General features: G+C 37.6%; 1 protein-coding gene across 1 annotated transcript; it reads right to left on the reverse strand.

The window, feature by feature from the left end:
* Positions 1 to 46: 46 nt before the first annotated feature.
* On the reverse strand, positions 47 to 20,579 carry LOC113079797 (zinc finger CCHC domain-containing protein 2-like). The gene is made up of 14 exons (XM_026252019.1): positions 19,824 to 20,579; positions 17,518 to 17,626; positions 17,355 to 17,425; positions 11,336 to 11,407; positions 7,929 to 8,029; positions 7,099 to 7,193; positions 6,879 to 6,962; positions 6,752 to 6,788; positions 5,650 to 5,734; positions 5,088 to 5,155; positions 4,849 to 4,940; positions 4,621 to 4,713; positions 2,569 to 3,633; positions 47 to 1,541 (listed from the first exon to the last, which is right to left on the reverse strand). Exons 1-14 carry the CDS (start codon positions 20,385 to 20,387, stop codon positions 1,480 to 1,482), a joined length of 2,598 nt encoding a protein of 865 aa, XP_026107804.1. The 5' UTR covers positions 20,388 to 20,579; the 3' UTR covers positions 47 to 1,479.
* Positions 20,580 to 21,405: the final 826 nt, after the last annotated feature.

The raw sequence follows: 21,405 nt of genomic DNA on the forward strand, positions 1-21,405 counted from the left end.
TATACAACTCAATGGCTACTTTCTAATCAAAAGCAACACCACAAAATGGGTTTTTATATTTATTGCTAATATCTTGACAGAAATTACCAATTTGCCAAAAAAGCAAATGTGATCAGATTAATTTGACATCTCAGTTCAGATTAATCAACAATTACATATGAAATACAGTAAACGTAAACTCAGAGGCAGATATCAAACCTTGTTCATACAGTACAGCTTCATAAATCTATAAAAACGAATACAGTCGACAGGTTTCAACCTCGAGTAGTTAGCTCCCTTTAAAGTCAGTTTACAGATTAGAAACAATTTACAGAACTGAATGAAAGCACATTTCAAAACCTGCAACTCACTGTTGAGGAAAGCAACTCGTCTAGTCCACTGCATGTTACTAATCATAAATGTGCTAAAAACACCTGGACAAGCATGAAGGGCCTTGAGCCCTTATCTCTTGAAAATATCAAAATAAAATTTATTTTCTCAATACAAACATGCCAAATCTCCTTCTATATATTTAAAAAAAGGGCTGCTTTGGCAAAAAATATCGCAAGAAGATTTCAGAAATACAACTTTGACATTTTAAATATGTACTTAAATCACAAAGAATCAAGACTCTTGAAATTATTTTAAATACACTTCCAGCTGCTTGCATGGCAATAGGCACAAACATTCGCCTTCTGGTTCTTGGAGTATGCAAGAAAATATTTAGCACTCAAGCAAGATATTATGATGCTCAAAGTTGGCCTATGTTAACGAAACTCTTGGTTACAGAGTATCTCATGTGGAAATTACAATTGCATTTCCTCTAACAGTGCATGTATGAAGGATTTTGTCTCCTATAATAAGAAGTCTGCGCGGGCTGGAGCTGCTCTCTAGTGGTCAGCACGTGTAGATGAGAGGCAGGACTGCAGATCAGGCTCTTTCAGTGCATTTTAAACACCTGACTCACATTTTATGGAGAACAACAGTTGTAGTGCATCGCATTCAGAATGAGAACATGGCGAACCAGCAGCGTATAATGTCGCAAGAGCATCATTATAAACCACTATCAGCAAGAGAACAAGCGCATCTTTAATAACAAAATTAACTTGCAAAATATTCCTTTTTTTTTTCTCAGTACTTTTCTTGTCGTTTTCACTTGCAACATGTATAAAATCCTATAAAGATTCACCCGTGTCAGAAAAAAAGCAATACTGCACTAAAGGACTCAAGAATGAGAACATCAGCTCATATAAAATCCTTCTGACAACAATAAACTAGTCTGAACCTAAAACAAAAATCATCTGGCAATCCATCCTATTTAAACTATAACATTAAGATAATTTAATTTCTAAGAGAACCCATTAAGTTTAAGCAACTCGTCTTGCATTGGCTCTTTTTTTGTTGTTTTGCTCTCTGGACAAGGCTTGAAGAAACTGAGCAGAAAGATCTCAAGGGTCTCTGGAATCGCTGGCTCGCCGGGCTTCAGTCCCCTGCTCGCTGTCAGTCGGTTTTATCTAATGCTTCCGAGGAGTTTGGGGCAACGTACTTCAGCCGGAAACCACCTGAAACAAATAGAAAGGCGTTTACAAGTGATATGGAGCTAAAGAATAAGGCTGGAAAAAAGTATCTGGCACAAGCTACTCAAGTTCACAGCACATACTCTCGCGCCCCCTTGAGGTTTTTAACTGCCACAGCAACACAAAAACATCTAAGTACATAAAATGAAGTTTATAAAACTGGTTCAGTGCATTACAAAGCATGGGCGCGATGCGTTTATAATAATACCGTAATAATAAAATCTTGTTCACTTTCTACATTCAAATTTATTGCGTTTACTGACACAAACAAGCCGTCACCCCCGTTCGCGCGAGACTCAAGTGGAGAAAGGAGAAAATGAGTAAAATGAGTGAAAACGACTTGAATTTCTTTCTGTTTTCCTTCCAAAAAATTGAATTGACTTAACACGATGTGGAATAACGCACACGAATATATGCTAGTGTTACTTAAGTGTTGTTTTTAGGGGTTCAGCCACCGTTATGACCACTATCTTTCTCTGACAAAAAAAAAAAAAGCTAAAGTGGGTTTAAAAGCGATCTGAGGCAAGTAAAATACCGTGATATTTAGTTTTATGATACAGTCATTATGTTTGTAGTTTACAATGAAACGTTAGCCCTATTTACAAAATCTTAATTTAGATTTTAATAATCTACAAAGAAATAAAACAATTAAATGGAATATATTTACAGTTTTCATTAGTTACTACTGTGTGTCTATACATATACAGAGATAAAGATGGATAGATACTACATAGATTTCTTTTTTATTAATAAAAAATTGCTAAATTTCTCTCCTTTATTTAGCATTAAACACTGAAATTAATGCACCATAAGGTGAAGCACCATTCAAAAATTACATGAGAATGCCTTTTAAATGGTCTAATCGTGTACTAGAAACTTTGTATCCTTTACTCACTGTCTATTTCAAAACCCAATTTATCTCATAAAGAGTTAGATAATGCTTTGTTAACAACATATATTCACACACACACACACATATATATATATATATATATATATGGCATCTTCATACCTGTCAGCCCGGCGTCGATGGTCGGTTGTTTGCACTCTTGAGCGTAATGTCCGCTCTTGCCGCAGTTATAGCAGGACACGTTGTTGGTCTTCTTCATGTTGGTTCCGCTAGAAATCATGCCAACCGGCGGAAAGACAGGTGGGTAATAGTGACGGAAGTGGTGCATCTGAGGCAGACTGTATCCAGCCTGCGATGCCAGCATGTGCTCCGAGTGAGCGTGCAGGAACGCTGCAGGAGGACCAGTGTGGGCGTAGAAGGACAGCGGCGCCCCGTTATTCTGGTGACCCTGGGAAGGGAAGCTGTTGCATAGAGAGGGAGGGAGATGGAAGAATGCAGGTGGTGGCCCGAACATCTGACGGGCAGGTTGGGGTTGGGGCGGCAGGAAGTAGCTGGGTGTCTGGTGGGCACTGTTTCCTCCACAGGTGCCACGGCAGCCACAGGCGTTGCAGCCCCCCTGCTGCTGCTGCTGCTGTGTACCACTTGCTTGTGGCATAACTGGCAGACTGGAGCAGTTGATGTAGGACAAGGAGTTGTTCTGAGCGGTGCTGTGTGTGACTGCAGAGGCCGGCAGGGGCCCTGGTCCCGGGGTGTGCGTTGGTACAGTTGTGGGGCAAGGTCCTGGTACTTGGCTACTGCCGGAACTTGAGCTGGAAGGGACGTTGGGAGTAACAGTGGCCTTGGCGTTTGTTTTGATGGGGTTGTTGGCCGTGGTGGTGTTAGCGGGCTGCAGAGGACACTGGCCGGGCGAGAGGACGCTGAACGCTCCCAGCGGTGGCTGCTGCTGTGGGTGAGTGCTGGCTGATGATGCTCCAGGGTCTTGGGCCAGTGGGATGGTGATGGTTATGTTACCCTGCCCCGCGTCTCTCTGAGGGGTGGTGTTGTACTGCAGGGCGTAAGGGAGGCACGCGGTCAGCGCCAGCTCCACCACTGAAGGAGGCTGTGGAACATTCTGGGGCTCGGGAACTAATGGATTCACCATGGCAACTGCTTTCCCGCCAACGCCTTTGGCGAGGTGAGTCTTTTCAGCTGGCTCCTGCACCGAGTTATCAGACTGACTCTCTGTATCTGAAGACACACACACATTAAATCATCATGTAGATTTCATTTAATAATTCATAATGGAACTACAGCAAACATGGAACTTTTGCATTTTCATTTGCCCCAACAGTAAATTAAATAAATAATATAATTCACAGTAGTATTTCTATGACAATAAAAGACAGAACAAAACAACAACAAAAACAATTACATTGGTTATTCAGTTTTCTGTAACTGAAACCAGTCATATACTTTAAATAAATGATATAAATAGTTTTTTTTTAAAATGAGAAGTTAAAGAAGCAAAATTACTAAAACTAACAGAAAAAAAAAATTTAAGGCAAAAACTAAATACTTTACATCAAATTTGAATTGAAATAACTGGAAATATAAAATGATCAAGCTAATATATATATATATATATATATATATATATATATATATATATATATATATATATATATATATATATATATATATATATATATATATATATATATATATATTCCTGCATGTTCTGTCTTTCAGCGTGTAGAGTTATTCAATTTAGGTTAAACTCAAATCTGACTCCATTGTATTATTATTTAATCTGACTTCATTTTAGCATGACCTCGAATTTAGGTTGGAATGCAAATTGGTTGTACGTCTGTTTCTAATATATATATTATATATATATATACACTAAAACAATACTGGAGCAGTTTTTGGGTCACTGCTGAAAAACCATGAAAACTTTGTTGTTAGATCACATGGAGATGCCCTCCAAAGACAATTTTTGGATCGATAAGAATTACAATTTTTGGAGGATAATCTATTAAATGGAACCAAATTTGACTTGCTTTCTTCTTATTTATAAGCACTATTCTGTGTAGACGTGACGGAGTTTGTCGTTCTGCTAAATGTCTCCTTTTTTGTTTCACAAAACAAAGTTGTATGGGTTTGGAACAACATGAGGTTCAGTAAATTACAGTTTTTTTTTTTTTTTATTAACTAGTTACTTTATGAATAACACACCTTGGTCCTCCGGGCTCTTCTGGTGAACAGGACTGGACGGCACTGAGTTAGAGCTCTCTGATGAGGAGTCCCCATACCGGTCCCTTCCTGTGTCTACATACCAAAAGACAGAAGAAAACACAGCTGTAGTTATCTGTAAGGGAGTAGTACATGTATGCGGTATGTATTTGGAGATGCACAGATATCAATCATTTTCGCTTTGCTATATTTTAGCCGTGGCACAAAAACCTTTGCAAGCTGACTGGTTGATCATCAGTGCTGCAGAAGGCTTCTGGATTCCATTAGAAGTCTTGACACCAGTAACTCGTCTGCCTCTATCCCTGAAAACATACATCAGCAGTCGTGACCATAAGCCCAATGCATCAGTGAGAATTCATGCCTCATTGCATTTAAAAATATTGAAATAAGACCAGGTCAACATTTCAATCTGCACTCATATAGAGGGCAACTCAACAGTGTTTGTGTACCTTTTTCCAGCTGGCCTTCCTTTGTTCTTCTGTCCAGCTGTGAAGATCCTTCTGTCATTTGTGCAGCTCTGCAGGCAGACAGAGTGTGAATATGTCTAACATGCCTCAAAACAATGAACAACTTTGTCTATATTTAATTTTTTTAAATACTATGCAAAATAGTGAAGTAGTATTGCTACACTGCAATCAGCTTAGTCCATTAGATGCATGTTTAATTCACTTCAAAATTGCATCTTTTCTTCCTTAAAAAAAAATAAAAGTGGTTGCCAAACATTTTTAATCCAATTCTGTATAAAAACCCCAGAACTTTTGACAGTCCAATCCAACAGTAAAAGAAGATGTTAAAAATGTATGGAAAAATGTACTTTCTTTTTCATACATGACTAACTTATGGTAATGATTTTCTAAATTGTAATATACAAGATTTAACTTATTCTTTATAGACAGTATGCATTAAAAAATTGCAGACTGTGTGCACAGTATTCAGACTACAGAAGCACATATCTCAGTCGTATGCTGTTCCCAGAATACCAAAGAATGAGAAACAATTTCACGGCCTCACCTGTTCCAATTCAGTTTCTTTCTTCCAAACTCTCTCTCCATTCTGCTCACAGTTTCCTCTCCTCTGGCATTCAGAGCGCTGATTACTACAGGGAGAAGAAAACTGATTATGTGACAAGAAATGACCATAAACATGGTTTACTCTACTGACCCTTACAAGACAGACCTGATATTATATTGTGTACAGCGGCCTCAAGTATTTGGACACGTAAGCCACACTTAATACATGAATGCCATTGCGTTAGATAATAAAATATCAAACCAAGTTACATTTAATTTTTTTTTTTTTAAAGTACACTTTACAAGCTAAACAAAACTCACAAACAAAAAAAGAAGAAATAAATTATAACAACATATATGCTGATGTTGATGTCTTTTTTAATGTATTTGTAAAAAGTGTTCATCAGATATGCTCATCAAGGCTGCCTCTGTTTGATCAAAAAGTAAAGCAGAAATATAAAATATATATATATTAAAATTCAAAGGAAAACACCACATTTTTCCATATTCCATTATGTTCTTCCCTTATCTTAGATGAGTGTTTCACCAAACACTTCCATGTTTTTCCTATTTAAAGACGGTCACTCAAGTAAGTATGGTGACACAAAATAAAACGTGGCGATTTTAAATAGGGGAACGCATGAAGTGTTTGGTAGCTTCTAAATTAATCCGTTTGGATCTTAAGGAATGAATGGTGCTTGGAATGAAAGTTGAGGGAAGAACATAGTGGAATATGAAAAAAACGGTGGCTTTATATTCAAATAGAGACAGTTATTTTCATGTAATTTATTCTTGTGATGCAAAGCTGAATTTTTAGCATCATTACTCCAGTCTTCAGTGTCACATTATCTTCAGAAATCATATCAATAAGCTAATTCGCTGCTCAAGAAACATTTCTTATTATTATCAGTGTTGAAAACTTTTCTTAGAAACAGTGATGCATTTTTTATGATTCTTTAATGAATAGAAAGTAAAAAAAAAAAAAAAACAGCATTTATTTGAAATGGAATCCTTTCCTACACAGTCTTAACTGTCACTTTTGATCAAGTGAATGCATCCTTGCTGTATTAAAATATGAATTTGTTAGGTCAGTGAAGGTGTACCTCAGTCCCGCAGCTCTGACGCTGTAAGCCTCCACATCTGTAAAAGAGAAAAGTCACTGATGAGACCAGAGCATGCGTGTTGGCAAGTGTTTGTAGGGCAGATCTGACAGGTCTGTATCTCTCTCACCCTCCTCCAGACTGGACGTCTCGGAGCAGTCCTCAGAGAAACCGCGTTCAGGCTGATGGATTCTGGCTACGGGCGCACTGGTACCTGCAGAGACGAGCAGATGGGCAAGTGTTACATAGTGAAATCATGCTCGGCCTATTAATATAATGATATTTGGTCATTTTAACATTAGTCATCAACTGATAGCATTTTCTGGTTGGCCAGTCGGAAGGATTCTCACAGTGGCTGCATGGCAGTACAGAAGCATCAGACAGGAAGAACCTGGAAACATCACATCTCTGAAGGACATCCTGTGATAGAGACAGGAACTTCTCCCTGCAAACGAACGAGAGAGAGAGAGAGAGAGAGAGAGAGAGAGAGAGAGAGAGAGAAAGTTAAAGGTATTAAAAAAGTCACTGATGTTTTATTTTCACCACATCTAAGCTGTCCTACAGGAAGCAGAATCCCCTCTGGTCCTGACATCAGTGTTACTGACCTAAATACTGCCATGTGTTGTGGGACTTGAAAAATACACTTTGTTTTTTGTGACAACAACAAAAAAAAGAATTGAACACTGAATCCCTTTGACAATTTAGTGACGGACTTGATCCAAATCTTTCAATCTCTGAAGAATTAAAAACCATCTGTCTAATACTATATCATTTGAACATCTGTAGTCAGGAAACAGTTCTGAATAGGTTTAGGTTAGCAGTCGTAATCCTCTCCAAGTCCACCACAGTTTGAAACTAATAAAACTAATGCACTTTTAAAATATGCTAGTTATGCAAGGCTCAATGTTGTTTTTGGTTTAGCACCGAGACTTTCAGATTTAGGAATTGCACTGAAATTTATGCTTTCAGCACAACTGCATTTATCCCATGACACAGCTGCAAGGAAAGACTATAATGTGATTATAATGACAGCAAATAGTGTATCGAACTGAACAAAAAGAGAAAACATAAGCAGTTGAAGCTGAGAAAAATGAATGCAAAAGGATGCAACTTTTTTTTTTTTATAAACACAATTATGCAAAGACACAATTATTCTAGTTACGAGTGAGATGAGATTTACCTGAGGTTTCTCTCCAGTTCTCTGGATTCACATTGATCTCTACGACTGAGTAACCTGACGATACCCTTCTCAAAGCCATCAGGACTCTGATCCTTAGGAAGCTAGAGAGACAGAGGGATTATTTTACCTCACTTTGCAATTTAAATTCAATACAGCTATGCTACATGAAGTATATGGACACCCTCTTCTATTGAACAGGTTTCTATGAGTACAAATCTTAATGTTAAGAATTTAATGATATTCTAGGGAATTGTGTGCTTCTAATTTTATGGCAACAGTTTGGACAGGACCCTTTTCTATTCTAACATGACAATGCCTCTGTGTATAAGGCAAGGTTCAGAAAGAAATGATTGATTCAGTCAGTGTGGAAGAACTCTGCAGAAAGCCAAGTCCTAATCCCAGCTGAACGCATTTGGTCTGACTTTTAATGCAGATCTTGAGCCTAAAACACCAATGATTTGTACATATGGGTACAGTCATTTTAGACACTTCCAAAACTCTTGCAACAGAGATGGAAATACAATTTTTAAATGTATGAATTATGTTTCTATCGAAGTTGCAACAGTTTTGGAAATGCCTTTTTCTGTTCTAAAGAAAAGGGTGTCCCAATATTTTTGTCCATATAGTGTATGTACAAGTCATTGGGGTTTTTGGTTCAAGGTATGCAGTTTTTGGTAAGGAATGCAAAAAATACTGTGATGATCCGACTAGCTATATTAGACAAAATGTGCAGTGCAAAAGCAAACTTCTCTGCAGGGCTCCAAACTAAAAAAAACATTTAAGGAGCCATTGGCTCCTATAGGAAAAAAAAAAATAGGCGGCAAATGATTTTTTAAGGTGACACAGAATAAACATGATTTATTAATATTTTTTTATTTACATTTTAATCATACTGTCATGTGTTTATGTCTCATGTTTTCTCGCCTTTATCAGCATTTTAATCCAATCTGGTAGGATTAAAGTGGGAGCTAAATGTCTTTTCCAACTTGAAATATAGTCATGCATTGTTTATTACACAGAATCTGTACCAATATCATGGATCATAAGCATCACGTGGCCACTGAGTGTGGTTTGGGCTCCTCTTCAATGCATCCTGTAAATGTTCTCATACACTCTTAAAAATAAAGGTGCTTCCCAGAGATGTATAGTAACGAAGTAGAACTACTTCACTACTGTACTTAAGTACTAAAAGGCGGTATCTGTACTTTACTAGAGTATTATCTTGTTCTCTTTCTTCCACTTTTACTTCCGTACATATTTTCGCTGAGTTTAATACTTTTACTCCGATATTTTTTTTATCTGCTGCATCGTTACTCGTTACAATTATAAAAATGCTACGAATCATTCCATTACAAACCACTGCCAGAACTGTAGATGGGAGGTTTGATGAAGCTGGCACATCATTGAGCGAATCAAACGATTAAGAAGACTGTGCGTTAGTTCTTTCTGACAGTTCGATTCAATAAACCAGTTGAAGAAAACAGTTCATCGATTCTTTTGCGCTCGACGCAATGGCGTCATTGGCGTTGACTGCACCTGGGCTCATAACATTAACGCAGAATCAGTTCAGAATCAATCACCAAAAGAATCAGTTCGGTTCCAGACGCTCTGTGTGTCGGTTTGCTTCAGGCTAAATCACACATGCGCAGTATCATCAGCTCCTCGGTTCACGAATCGGACGCGTCTGAAAGAAACGGTTCTTGACTCGTGAACGAGTCATTATCTGGCTCGGCTCGGTGTTCATCTTCAGTTCTCTCTTCACATCAGTTCAGTCAGTGTACTGTTTGAGTCAATGAATTACTCCGGGATATTGGTTTGTTTGAACTCAGAGGGAGTGTCAGACACATTAAACAAGTTAACAGCTTAATTTATCTGTGGCTTAATGCGTATTGGAGACGCGAACCGTTTAAAACTATTCAGTTCGTTTTGGTGAACTGTTTCAAAAAGATCCGGTTACATCGAATTATTCGTTCACGAACTGGATATCACAAACTGCTTTGTTTTTAACTGTCTTACAACAGACACGGAAGAGAAGACAATGCTGAATAAAGTCGTAGTTTTTGCTATTTTTGGATCAAAATGTATTTTCGATGCTTCAAAAAATTCTAAATGACCCTCTGATGTCTTACGGGTTTGAAACAACATGAGGGTAAGTTATTAATAACAGAATTTTACAAATTGGGCTAACTAACCCTAGTAACCATTTTTTGTTTACAAGAAGTTACAGTCAAAGGAATTGTGATTGTCCTTTAGGTTAATCATTTGAAATAGTAAAAACAATATGTTCAAACTTTTGACTACTTTCTTTAATAGCTAAATAACACAATACTTCTACTTTTACTTTCAGTACCTGAGTAGTAAATTTTAAAATAGACTACTTGCAATACTTAAGTACAAAAAATGTTGAATACTTTAGTACTTCTACTTAAGTGTGGTGCTTAAAGAGCACTTCAACTTCTACTCAAGTCACTTTTTTGATAGAGCACTTGTACTTTACGTTTCACAAAAGGTTCTTCAGATTATAAAAAGTTGAGAAAGGGATGGTTCTTTCAGGAGCCTTTGACTAAATTTAAAACGGTTAGATTTACAGCATACTATCTCTTTAAAAACAGATTAAAAACAAATAATTCTTTGTAATACCAAATTGGTTCTGTGATGCGCATCATCGGTTTAATACGCGAACACAACATCAGCAAAAACTTCACTCACAATTACATTTTTATGGTTGCAAATGCGACCATTTTAGTTTCAGTTTGGAGCCCTGCTTAACATTACATTCCCAAAGTATTTAATTGTTTGTAATTAACGAAAAACTAAAAATTGCCATTAACTATTTCCAAAATGAAAACAGGATGGTAATCACTAAAATAAACATGCAAGGATCATTTTACATCAACATGCCATACTGAAACATTTCTTTTCAAATTACATACGGTTTTGTACACTGTTTCTAAAGATAGTATGCTGTAAATCTAAAGGTTTTAAATTTGTATAAATTGTAAAACATTAATCGATATAAAGCTAAAATAATTTATGTAATATTTATGTATTTTGTATGCAAAAATTTGAACTATTAAAAATGAAAAAAGACCAATGCACATAAAATAAACAATAATTGAAATGGATCTTGAAAACATAAAAGACAATTTATAATATAAGGAAATACTGTAATCGTTTCTAAATTATGTTAAAAAAACACTGAAGTTTTTATCATTTCATTTTCAGTATTTCATTATGAACAGAGCCAGAGAGAGGAAAATAGAAGTGGAAACAGATGGACAATGTCCCTCGCTGGTCTGGCCAGGTGGCATCTTGCCCAACCGGTGGGCTCACTGGCATGTGCTACAGTCCCATGTGACTAAACAAGCACAAAAACCACAACAAAAGACCTACGTCTCTGTGCTCACCTTTAATAGAAATTCCTCCAACTCCCAATGACTTTTGGTGATGGCACTAGATGAAGAGTCTGACCATTTCACCTGCAAAAGAGGAGAAACTCAATGAGACCAGTATTGCTCTCATCGGCCTGAGCGTAATGGATCTTTTACTTGGATTCCCCAGAGCTCATCATATTTCACTCAGACAGGAATAATTGTGCTTGTCCTTTTGCCACAGATGCCTTAACATGGATTTCTTCACATTTCCTCAGTCAAATATTTCAAAAGTTTAGGTTCCAGAAATGACATTACAGAAAGAGAAGAACATTTGAGCTCTTAGACTATTAGCTCATTTTCGGAGATTACGATGTGCTAGGTAAATAAAATATTCCAATGGAATCTCCCATTGAAATCTAGGCATACCTAAAATATTTAAACCAGCCCAAATAAACACAATGACATCAAAATGGGGTGTACGCCCAGAATCAGTTTTCCACCAAATTGGGTCATTGCACTGTGTTTTTTGCACTTGAGCATTTCAGCTACTAGAGTTCACTTGGTTTCAATTAATTCAACACAACTATAGCTTTTAGATTTTAATTATGTTCAAATGTGTTCATCAAAGAAACAAAAGTTTCTACAAAGATATTAAAAGCCACACAACTGTTTTCAACATTGATAAGAAATGTTTGTTGGACAGCAAATCATCATATTATAATGATTACTTAAGGATCATGTTACACTGAAGACTGAAGCAATGGAAAAAATATCGGCTTTGCATCACAGGAATAAATTACATATTAGAATATATATTAAAAAATGAGTTATTTTACATTTAAATAGGCCTATTACTTAATTGTACTGCTTTTACTGTCTTTTTAAATCCCAAATGAGGCCGATTCAAGCCAAAAGGCATTTGATAATCATGCTGCTGCACATAGTTGGTGTCATGTTTTACAAGAAAAGGTAACTATCTGTTGCGCTTTACAACTTGGTTTTACAAATGAAGTAGGCTCAACATCTTTGTTGGAGCATTTCTCTATATTAAAAAAAAAGAAAAAAAAAAAGCGCTGTGATAATGTCTTGAGCCATTTCCTTGTTTGTGGATTCACATAAGTGCAAAACTGTTTTCACTGTAGTCGGTTTCTGGTGGGATTACACAGTACAGGTCCAAATAAAATCGCATCCATTGTGAAAGTTCTGGCAGATATCCCCTCCCAAAGACTCAATAAGATGATGTCTGTAATTGTGGCAATTCATCCATCTCAGACAACAATAAAAGTGTTGAAGTGTTTATCTGTAACTCCAAACCGGCTCTTTCAACACCCGGGTAGCCCGACGCACTGAGTAAATATTTTAGCCTTAACAAGGGCTGGCATGCTATTACGTCTGCTTCTCCAGTGAATACTGATGTCTTAATCGTAGGGTTTGGCGAGACGCAGGTGGTCAGGGTTCAGTGGTAAGCCTGGGAAAGGGTGGAGAATCGGTCTTCCAGTGACGCATGGTGATTTCTGATTGGGATGCAACTCACATAAGGACTTCAAGCCAGACAGAGAAAAGGTAGTGGCTCAAATTTGGCTGAGAACATAAAATACTTTCCTTTTCATTCCATTCTTTCAACCTTGTTTTGATGGGGATGGATTGGACTCGGCAGAATGGTGCATAAATCTCAGCATCTAATGATTTTATGTTCACACTTAGAATATTTCATTTTAAATAATGTGTAACAGCATTCATTTATGCTGATCATGATGATAACAAACAAATGTGACATTGATTGTGGTCCTAAGCCCGGCTCACACTGTGTGATTTTGGCCACGATTTAGAAAAATTTAAAAAAATCCTAAAAGATTCCTATAATCCTTGGCTAAAATCTCTGGTCTTTGATTGCTGGTTTGACATGTTCACCGACAGACGATTAATGGGGGTTGCAATCAAATTTGACCTGCAACAAAATTCTGAAATCAAACGGTCTTCATTTTTCAAGACAAGCCATGATCAGAATTAATGCTAGAGATTTCTTCTAACCGCATAAACTCTGGCGCTCCCGTCCTCATCTCACAGAATTTATCCGATACGTTGCCTTTGTGATAATAAACACCAGTTGCGCCGCTGTCTTCATGTCCCTGAACGTGTATGGGTTAATAATGTGGAACTCCAGACAAGTTATCTTGCGCACACCTGTTTTTAAAGGCACAATATGTAAGATTTTTTTTTATTAAAATCCAAAAACCAGTGTTATATATTTTGCTGACTTGTGTACTTACATTATCCCAAATGTTTCAAAGAATGTTTAAATCCAGAGAAATAAGCGATTTCAACTACCGGATTGCATCGGCTGTGGGGATAAAGACGACAACTCCCATGATTCCATACTCACAGACTCACAGTCACAGCGTCATCAAACTATGCCTTTGTTTATTTATTTGTTTTGAAAATAGCACTCTAGCAGCGAAAATGCTGCGTTTCCACCCAAATTATACCGAACAACTACATTCTCGTCTGAAATACTTTTAACTACATTTCATGACACAGTAACAGTAATATGGTATTTAAAAAATTATCAGAATAAATGGTGATTGAAATCACAGTGCTATGAGAAATCAACCAATCAGCATGTTTAGCACCCAAGTCCTGTTCCCAAAAGTTCTGTACCTTTGAAAAAGTACTACCTCTCGAGCAGGGACTTGCTGAGGGGCCATTTCTTTTTTACCCAGAACTTTATTTAGATCCTGGTTCCTGCGGTGGAAACACAGAGTACCAGCCCAAAGTCCCTAGTTTCTGGGTAAAGTTCCAGTGGTGGAAATGTAGCTATATTGTGCCTTTAATGCATCAGTCTGACTTTAATGATAGCGGAGACCCCACAATGTGACATGATCATCATGTTTGTACAGTCTGACAAGTACAATCCTAAAGGACTGAAAAAAAAAAAAAAACGCATAGTTTGAGACTGGCATTAAACAATTAAATCTCTGTCAGAAGTGCTTTCTATCTTAATATATCCTGGGGAGAGCAGAGCGAAAGACTCCTCACGGGTGTCCTCAATACGTCTCCTTCGCACTTAAGCCTCCAAACAACCTTTAGGTTACGAATACTGAATAAAGGCACGGACAGGCTGTTATGGAATTCTTTTTTTATTTGCTATAAATATCTAAAAGTTTTGTAGCAACAGTCAAGTAAAGTTGTATTTACTTGTCAAAGCCAATTTTCACTCACACACAGTCCATAACTTAAAGGCAGACTGTTCAGCTTGACCTTTTACAAGATCTGATTAATAGTGAAATTGTCAAAGCTACTATAAGCTAACTATACAAGCATCCTAAAAATACAACGCTTTAAAAATAAAAACAAAATGAGTCACAACTCAACAGCTAAAGGTGCCAGTCTCAATGAGAATAGCTATAGCAGAGCAGGGGTCATAGCAATCAATTTAAAGATGTCTTAGAGGAGTTCGATATGCAAACAGTCTAACAGCTTTATTATTAAAAAAAATAATAATAATATTAATCTAAAACTAATTGCTGAACATGACAAGAACACGTATGAAAGGTGATTTTATTTTGCATCCTCACAATCGTCCCACAATAAACACTTGAACCAAAACTCTAGACTAGTGTTCTCGGTTTAAGATGCTGGATTTCATTTCTGTCATTACTCATCCTGATTTCAGAGCATCTGTGCTTCCAGAATCCTAAAAGTGTCAGAAGGGGGATATTCCCTGACACATTCTCACTTACATTAGTCATACAGTGAGAAATCACATTTTCTCAAAGAAATAAAATGAATAAAATAGAATCCTGAAAAATTCAATCTGAAAAAATTGATTTTATTTAAAAAAAAAATCAAATGGATTTCATAGAGCCCTATGAATGCAATTGTGTTGCCCAAATAGACCATTTATTCAAACTACAAATGCCAAAATGACTTATGTCACTTTTCAAAGACATCAGACAATCCACTGCAGTACAGCCCAACCAATACAAGCTACTTGCCCAAGAGTGTGAGATAATCATCTTGCTTTCCTCAGTCATATTTTGCTTGGTACACTATGTTGCATTTTACAGGATATTCATCATGCCATGCCCACAACCCAGCTTTTATGACAAGACTGTATTCCAGGATTCCAGGATAATTTTCAACCCTGAAAATTACACGATACATTAGGCAAAGTAAAAGAAAAACAATTCTCTCAGTCAGGCCTCTCTCTCTCTACCCCGACTGTTTTGGCGCTGGTCCATACTCTCACTGTGAGCGGAGCCAAAGCCTCTTAGGGGAGGCGGTCAACTCTGTATCAACAACCGGATGTTTACAGCTCAGGCTTTGCATGTTTCTTCACTTGTCCCAGAGAGACAGAAATCTCATGTACACAGCCGAGAGCATAGCTCGGCCTTCAGGACATGTCTGGAACCACAGAGACTGAGTGTGCGTTAATTTTGAGGCCTTTTATAAGGGATCCTCCACCCCAAAATGGAAATGTTGTCATTAATCACTTACCTCCATGTTCTATTCATCTGCGATTATGAACGCGATATTGCATAGCTTGTCAGCGAACTGTGGCTCTGTATATTAAGTGCCGCTCCATTTGGAAGCAGGTGATTTATATTTAGTGCTAATCACAGAACCAGATTTACTAAAGAGACACGCATGACAATCGCATGCGATTAATCGTGCAGCCCTATTTCAAACCCGTAAAAGCTTTGTTTGTCTTTGGAACACAATTTAAGATATTTTGGATGAAAACCGGGAGGCCTGTGACTGTCCCATTGACTGCCAAGTAAATTGCACTGTCAAGGTCCAGAAAAGTTGGAAAGACATCATCACTGCCATCAGTTGTTAAATCTGAATTTTATGAAGCGACAAGAACACTTTTTGTAAGGGAAAAAAAGAAAAATAATGACTTTATTCAACAATTTGTCTCTCCGCATCACCGTAGTGCCATTTTGGAGAACATCCGCTGAACACAAGCAGTCTACGCTCTTCTGTGTCAGCACGGATGCACAGATGCGCTGTTTTCGTTCAAATCAAAGCATAAATACACGTAGAAAACTGATCCTTGTGTTGCTGGCATTCTCCAAAATGGCGCTACGGCAATGCGGAGAAACACAGAGATGACAAATTGTTGAATAAAGTATTTATTTTTGTTTTCTTCATGCTACAAAAAGTGTTCTCGTCACTTCATAAAATTCAGATTGAACCACTGATGGCAGTGATGAAGTCTTTCATACTTTTCTGGACCTTGACAGTGTAAGTTACTTGGTATCTTAAATTGTGTTACGAAGACGAACAAAGCTTTTACAGGTTTGGACCAACATGGGGGTAAGTGATTAATACCAAAATTTCATTTTGGGGTTGAGTAACCCTTTAAACACCATAAATAATGGAAAAGCATACATGCAGATCTGAAACAACAGCTGCTACTAAGACATTAACTGTGGGACATTAGGAAAAAAAATGTGGTGTAGGACTTAATTTTATCCATCGGGAATTGACTGAACCGTGGGTGTTAACATACCAGGATGGAGCCAGACAGGTTTCTTTGGAATAACAAACAAGAACAGGGTCCATTTTGATTTTATGTTAAATTTAATCTCTTCCGTTGCCACCAAGCCCATATTATTATACAGCTATAAAGGAATATTAATATATAAGACATCAATACAAGATTTTTTTTAAATCACTGAAATGCTATAATGTTTAGCCATGATTATGTTTTCAATATCTCCAAATATTACTTTAGTTGGTATCTGTTAGAATGAACTAATTAGCTAGAATTAGAATTAACTAATTATTTTAAAACAGTCTTTTGCATTCTGTGAAAATCTGTAAACAGATTATGTGCGGACCTGTATGGATTTTGTCTTTGAGTTTTGTATAACTACCTCAACATTTCTTACCTCACTTTCTAAGAAGACTTTCTCTTATCGGCATGCCATACAACTGGGTACATATCATTCTTAATGATTTCCCACAATCCTGGAGCTCTCTAAGCTTCTTTTAGATGAAATGTCAGTGCTGAAACTCAGCGTCTCTGATGTGGTTTTGAACTCACCTCAAAACTGTACTGCCTGCCGTCTCCTCCCATAGAAACCTCCTTCAGAATGATCTTCTCAATGTGCACCACTGCAACATCAAAAGACATCATCGTTACAGTGCTGCAACTCTCACTTTTTTCTGTGCGTTGAAAGGGATTTCAACATGCAGAGGTGAGATACCTTTCCTCTGTGATGTGCCACTGAGGTGTGGATTGGCGTTGCTGCAAAGAGTCCAGTCTGCGTCATTCTCCCGGTGGGGACAGAGGAACCCCGGCCTGGAAAACTGGCTCTGGAAGAAAAATAAGTCATTAAGAAGGTGAGTAAACTCATCGGTTTCCAACATCAAACTCTCCGATGAGGAAAATAGACACATGTGAGGTTATATAATTGCTGACGGTTGTTTCCTATCCACAGTAAAAGCAGCTGTCATTTTAAGCAAGAAAACAACTGTCATTCAGTCGTTTACAATGTGTCAAAATTAATTTGATTGAACCAACGGATCCCCTGTTTCCTCTTGTTTTAAAACAAGTGAGCATAATGCCTCAGCTTACATGACCATGACTCATCACCATCATTTTAAACCATTAACATCACTCCCAACTTGACATCAGAAACAAACAACAGACATTCATAAACAGATAGAGAATGTCATGCTGGAGACCTGATTCGGTCTAATGAGCGTGGACGTCCCATGCGACGAAAAGACCCACACATGACCTCATTTACAAAATGCAAAGCTCACAATAAAGTCATTCACATGGAGATCAAAAGAGATTAGGGAAGATAGCAATGGACACATAACATGACCACAAGCCTACAAGACACAGATGAATGTAGCAAACCAAACTGGCTATCATGTGGTTGTATTGGATTAAAGTGTTTGGATATTTGATTTGGCATATTCCTATTGAGGTTGGCTGACACCTAAAACTTACATGAGACTATCAGGCATGCATTTACAAAATGCAGTGTCACTTTTGTTAGATTGGCGTTTCTGAATTAATTAATGAGTGGTGAATATATTTGACCACAGTATTTGCCAGGATTTTCCCTGTCAGGGTCTGGCTTAAGGTGACACTTTAAAAGGCTGAACATATTGACAGCTGTCAATCTGACGTGAGTACATGCATCCTGCAGATGTCTGATACACCTCTGGCTGTCCCTTGTCAAAAAATTATGTGTTAAAAGTTCTAACATGAAACATACTGGACTTTATTGGAACCAATCCTAAAAGGAATTTCCAACGTAACTTGATTTTTAAGAACTCCGTTCCTAATAATTCCCAACAAGACAAGAACATCCAACTGTAAAACATAAACGGGAATGAAGAAAATCTTACAGGAACAACTGTGGCTGCCATGTGAATCCTTTAACTGTCCAATAGTACATTTCAGTACATTAAATTTAAAGATCTGCTAAACATTAATATCCAATAAAACTCTTTAAAAAAAACTTAATAGGAATCAAACTATCGTCTATGGACTTCAGTTTATCCAATAGGATCTTATTTGTTACTTATTCCAATTGGTTGGGATCCTTTAGGAATGATTCAAAAGTATGATAGAAATTCCAACTGGGATCCAGCACACATTCCTTTTTGACTATTCACGTTCATTTACGAGTTTGTGTGAGTTTAAGTGTTGGTACCATGGAACGATGATTGTATCACATGCTACACCATGATATTTCGATCATCTGATACCATCATGTCACAGGACTTTTCTATAAAGCTGGTATTCCCAAGAATACCATGACATTGCTATGTTCTTGTGGTAGTTTGAATATGATTTTATTTATATGCTACTCTATGCATTTTCAAAGAATGTAATGTATTAGAATAGTATACATCTGAAAGACCATGGTAATTTGTTCATTTTATTAGTGACTTTAGCCAATACATGAAAAGGTACCATAGTAGAACCATAATATTCCCTGGAGTACCATGTTTTTAACCATCTGACACCATCAATGTACCATGGTCCTGTGGCAGGACTTTTCTTAAAGAGCAGTATTCTCAAGACCACTTTGCTATTGCCATTTTCACATGGCAATACGAACATGATGTCCAGAAAACCATCATATTTATATGCCACTTGAAATATAAAAAAAAAATAAGGTGGTCTTGGCATAGTGCACACATAAAAAACCATGGTAATATCATTGTGCTTTTGGTGATTTTTATTAGTGACTTTAGCCAATACATAAAAAAGGAACTACCATGTTTTTGAAAACGTACCATAGTAGAACCATAATATTCCCTGAAGTACCATGGTTTTACCATCTGATACCCTCACTGTAGTATGGTACTGTCAAAAGACTTTTTTATTTATTTATTAATTATTTTTATTTTATTTTTTGTAAGGGTGGCACTCCCAGGAATACCATGGTATTGCTATATTCCTATAGTATTTTAGGGTTCATTTGCAGTGGTATTTTACAACATCTGTTTATTTAATGTCAGTGATTTTGAGGTAAATATAACACACCCATCTTTGGAGTCTGTCCAACTGCGCTCGCAGCTCTTCCCGCTGATAGAAACTGAACGCCGGGTGTAACGATCCCATCGTGAAGAGCAGCCGCAGTTGATCCACGGTCCCCGGCTCCGGTAGAGCGCCGCACATCCCGGCGTCCATTCGACTCAACGTCCTGAACAGAATCCCGGCGCATTCCCTGCTCTTGGATCCGAGCAAAGACAAATAAACGAGCAGTTTAGACAGCACAACGGGGTCGCTTACGTTCATCAGCCCCTCCAGATCAGCGGGGGAGTTGGCCCGGATCTCATAATCCCGCAGGACGGTGAAATCTCTCCGGGCCAGATCCTCTAGACAGGCGCCGAGGAAGCGTAGTTCCAGCGGCTGACACATATGCAGCAGCCCGCAAAGCAGCTCCACGCGTCCGGACGGGTTCAGCTGTAAGCCGAACCACTCGAACACCGCCTCCTTGTCGAGTTGAGCCGCTCGGGTGCCGCTCTCCCGATCGGATCCGTTAACGGAATTCAAGTCGCATCGGTGATTTTCGCCTCCCGCCGCTCGTAGCTTCATCTTCATCATTATCAGCTCTCAAACACGAACATCACAGATGGAAGTCCATAGATGATAGTTTCAGGCCAATATTTCGGCATCAAAATGCGATTAAGTTCCCGATTTGGGGCGGAATTTCGTTAAGATTTGCTGTCTGTAGTCTGACGGTGTGGCTGTGGTCAGTTTGCCAGATTACTCGCCTGCCGTGCCTCCAGAATATCCTGTCAATCATCTGTGACTCCACCCACTCGGCATACGAGAGTCGCAGGGTCCTAAACTCACCATATATTTAACACGATTAAATAATTGCATAATTAAATATGCCACGAAATAAACTCTATAATCATAAACTCGAGTGGCCTTCTGTTTATATAAAATGACTTCTAGAAATATTATATAAGGCACTGTAATTAATTTAATTACATTTATTTATGACAACAACAACAACACAAAAAAGGTTCCTTAGTGGTGTATGCTCATTAAAACATTAAATTGACCTTGACTCATGTCACATTTTAATGTTTGTGTTGGAGACTTGCTACTAGCAATGCTGTTTTTTACACTTGACAATAAAGTACTCAACATCTAACAAATGATTACAGATATCTTCCTAACAAGCTGCTAAATAAGGACTACAATACAAGAAGGGTTAGTATCTAATGAATCTAACAAAAACTGTAGTACTTTATACACAGTGACTTCAAATGTTTGATGTATTAGACTGTGTAGTTGCTCCTCTTCAAGTTATGTAAATCACAATATTTTCTTACTCATAAATCGAAAATTGACGTCATGACCATGAAGTGGACTATTTCAATCTCATGTCAGTGTACATTATATTAAGCATGTTTTTATGCACTTTTCAATTTATTCGAGTATAAATGAGGGAAACGTTTTAATTTTAATTTGTGAACTGATTGCAGTACCAGCGTGAACCCCTAGAGGTTCCCCATCATATGGGGTTAGATCTCCGCCACAATTCTGCACATGAAAGATCATATTTTGAGCATACAAAAGTGCATTTTGCACATGCACGATCTGAGTTTTA

Source organism: Carassius auratus, unplaced genomic scaffold (assembly GCF_003368295.1).
Source record: "Carassius auratus strain Wakin unplaced genomic scaffold, ASM336829v1 scaf_tig00029232, whole genome shotgun sequence".
Classification (NCBI taxonomy): Eukaryota; Metazoa; Chordata; class Actinopteri; order Cypriniformes; family Cyprinidae; genus Carassius; species Carassius auratus.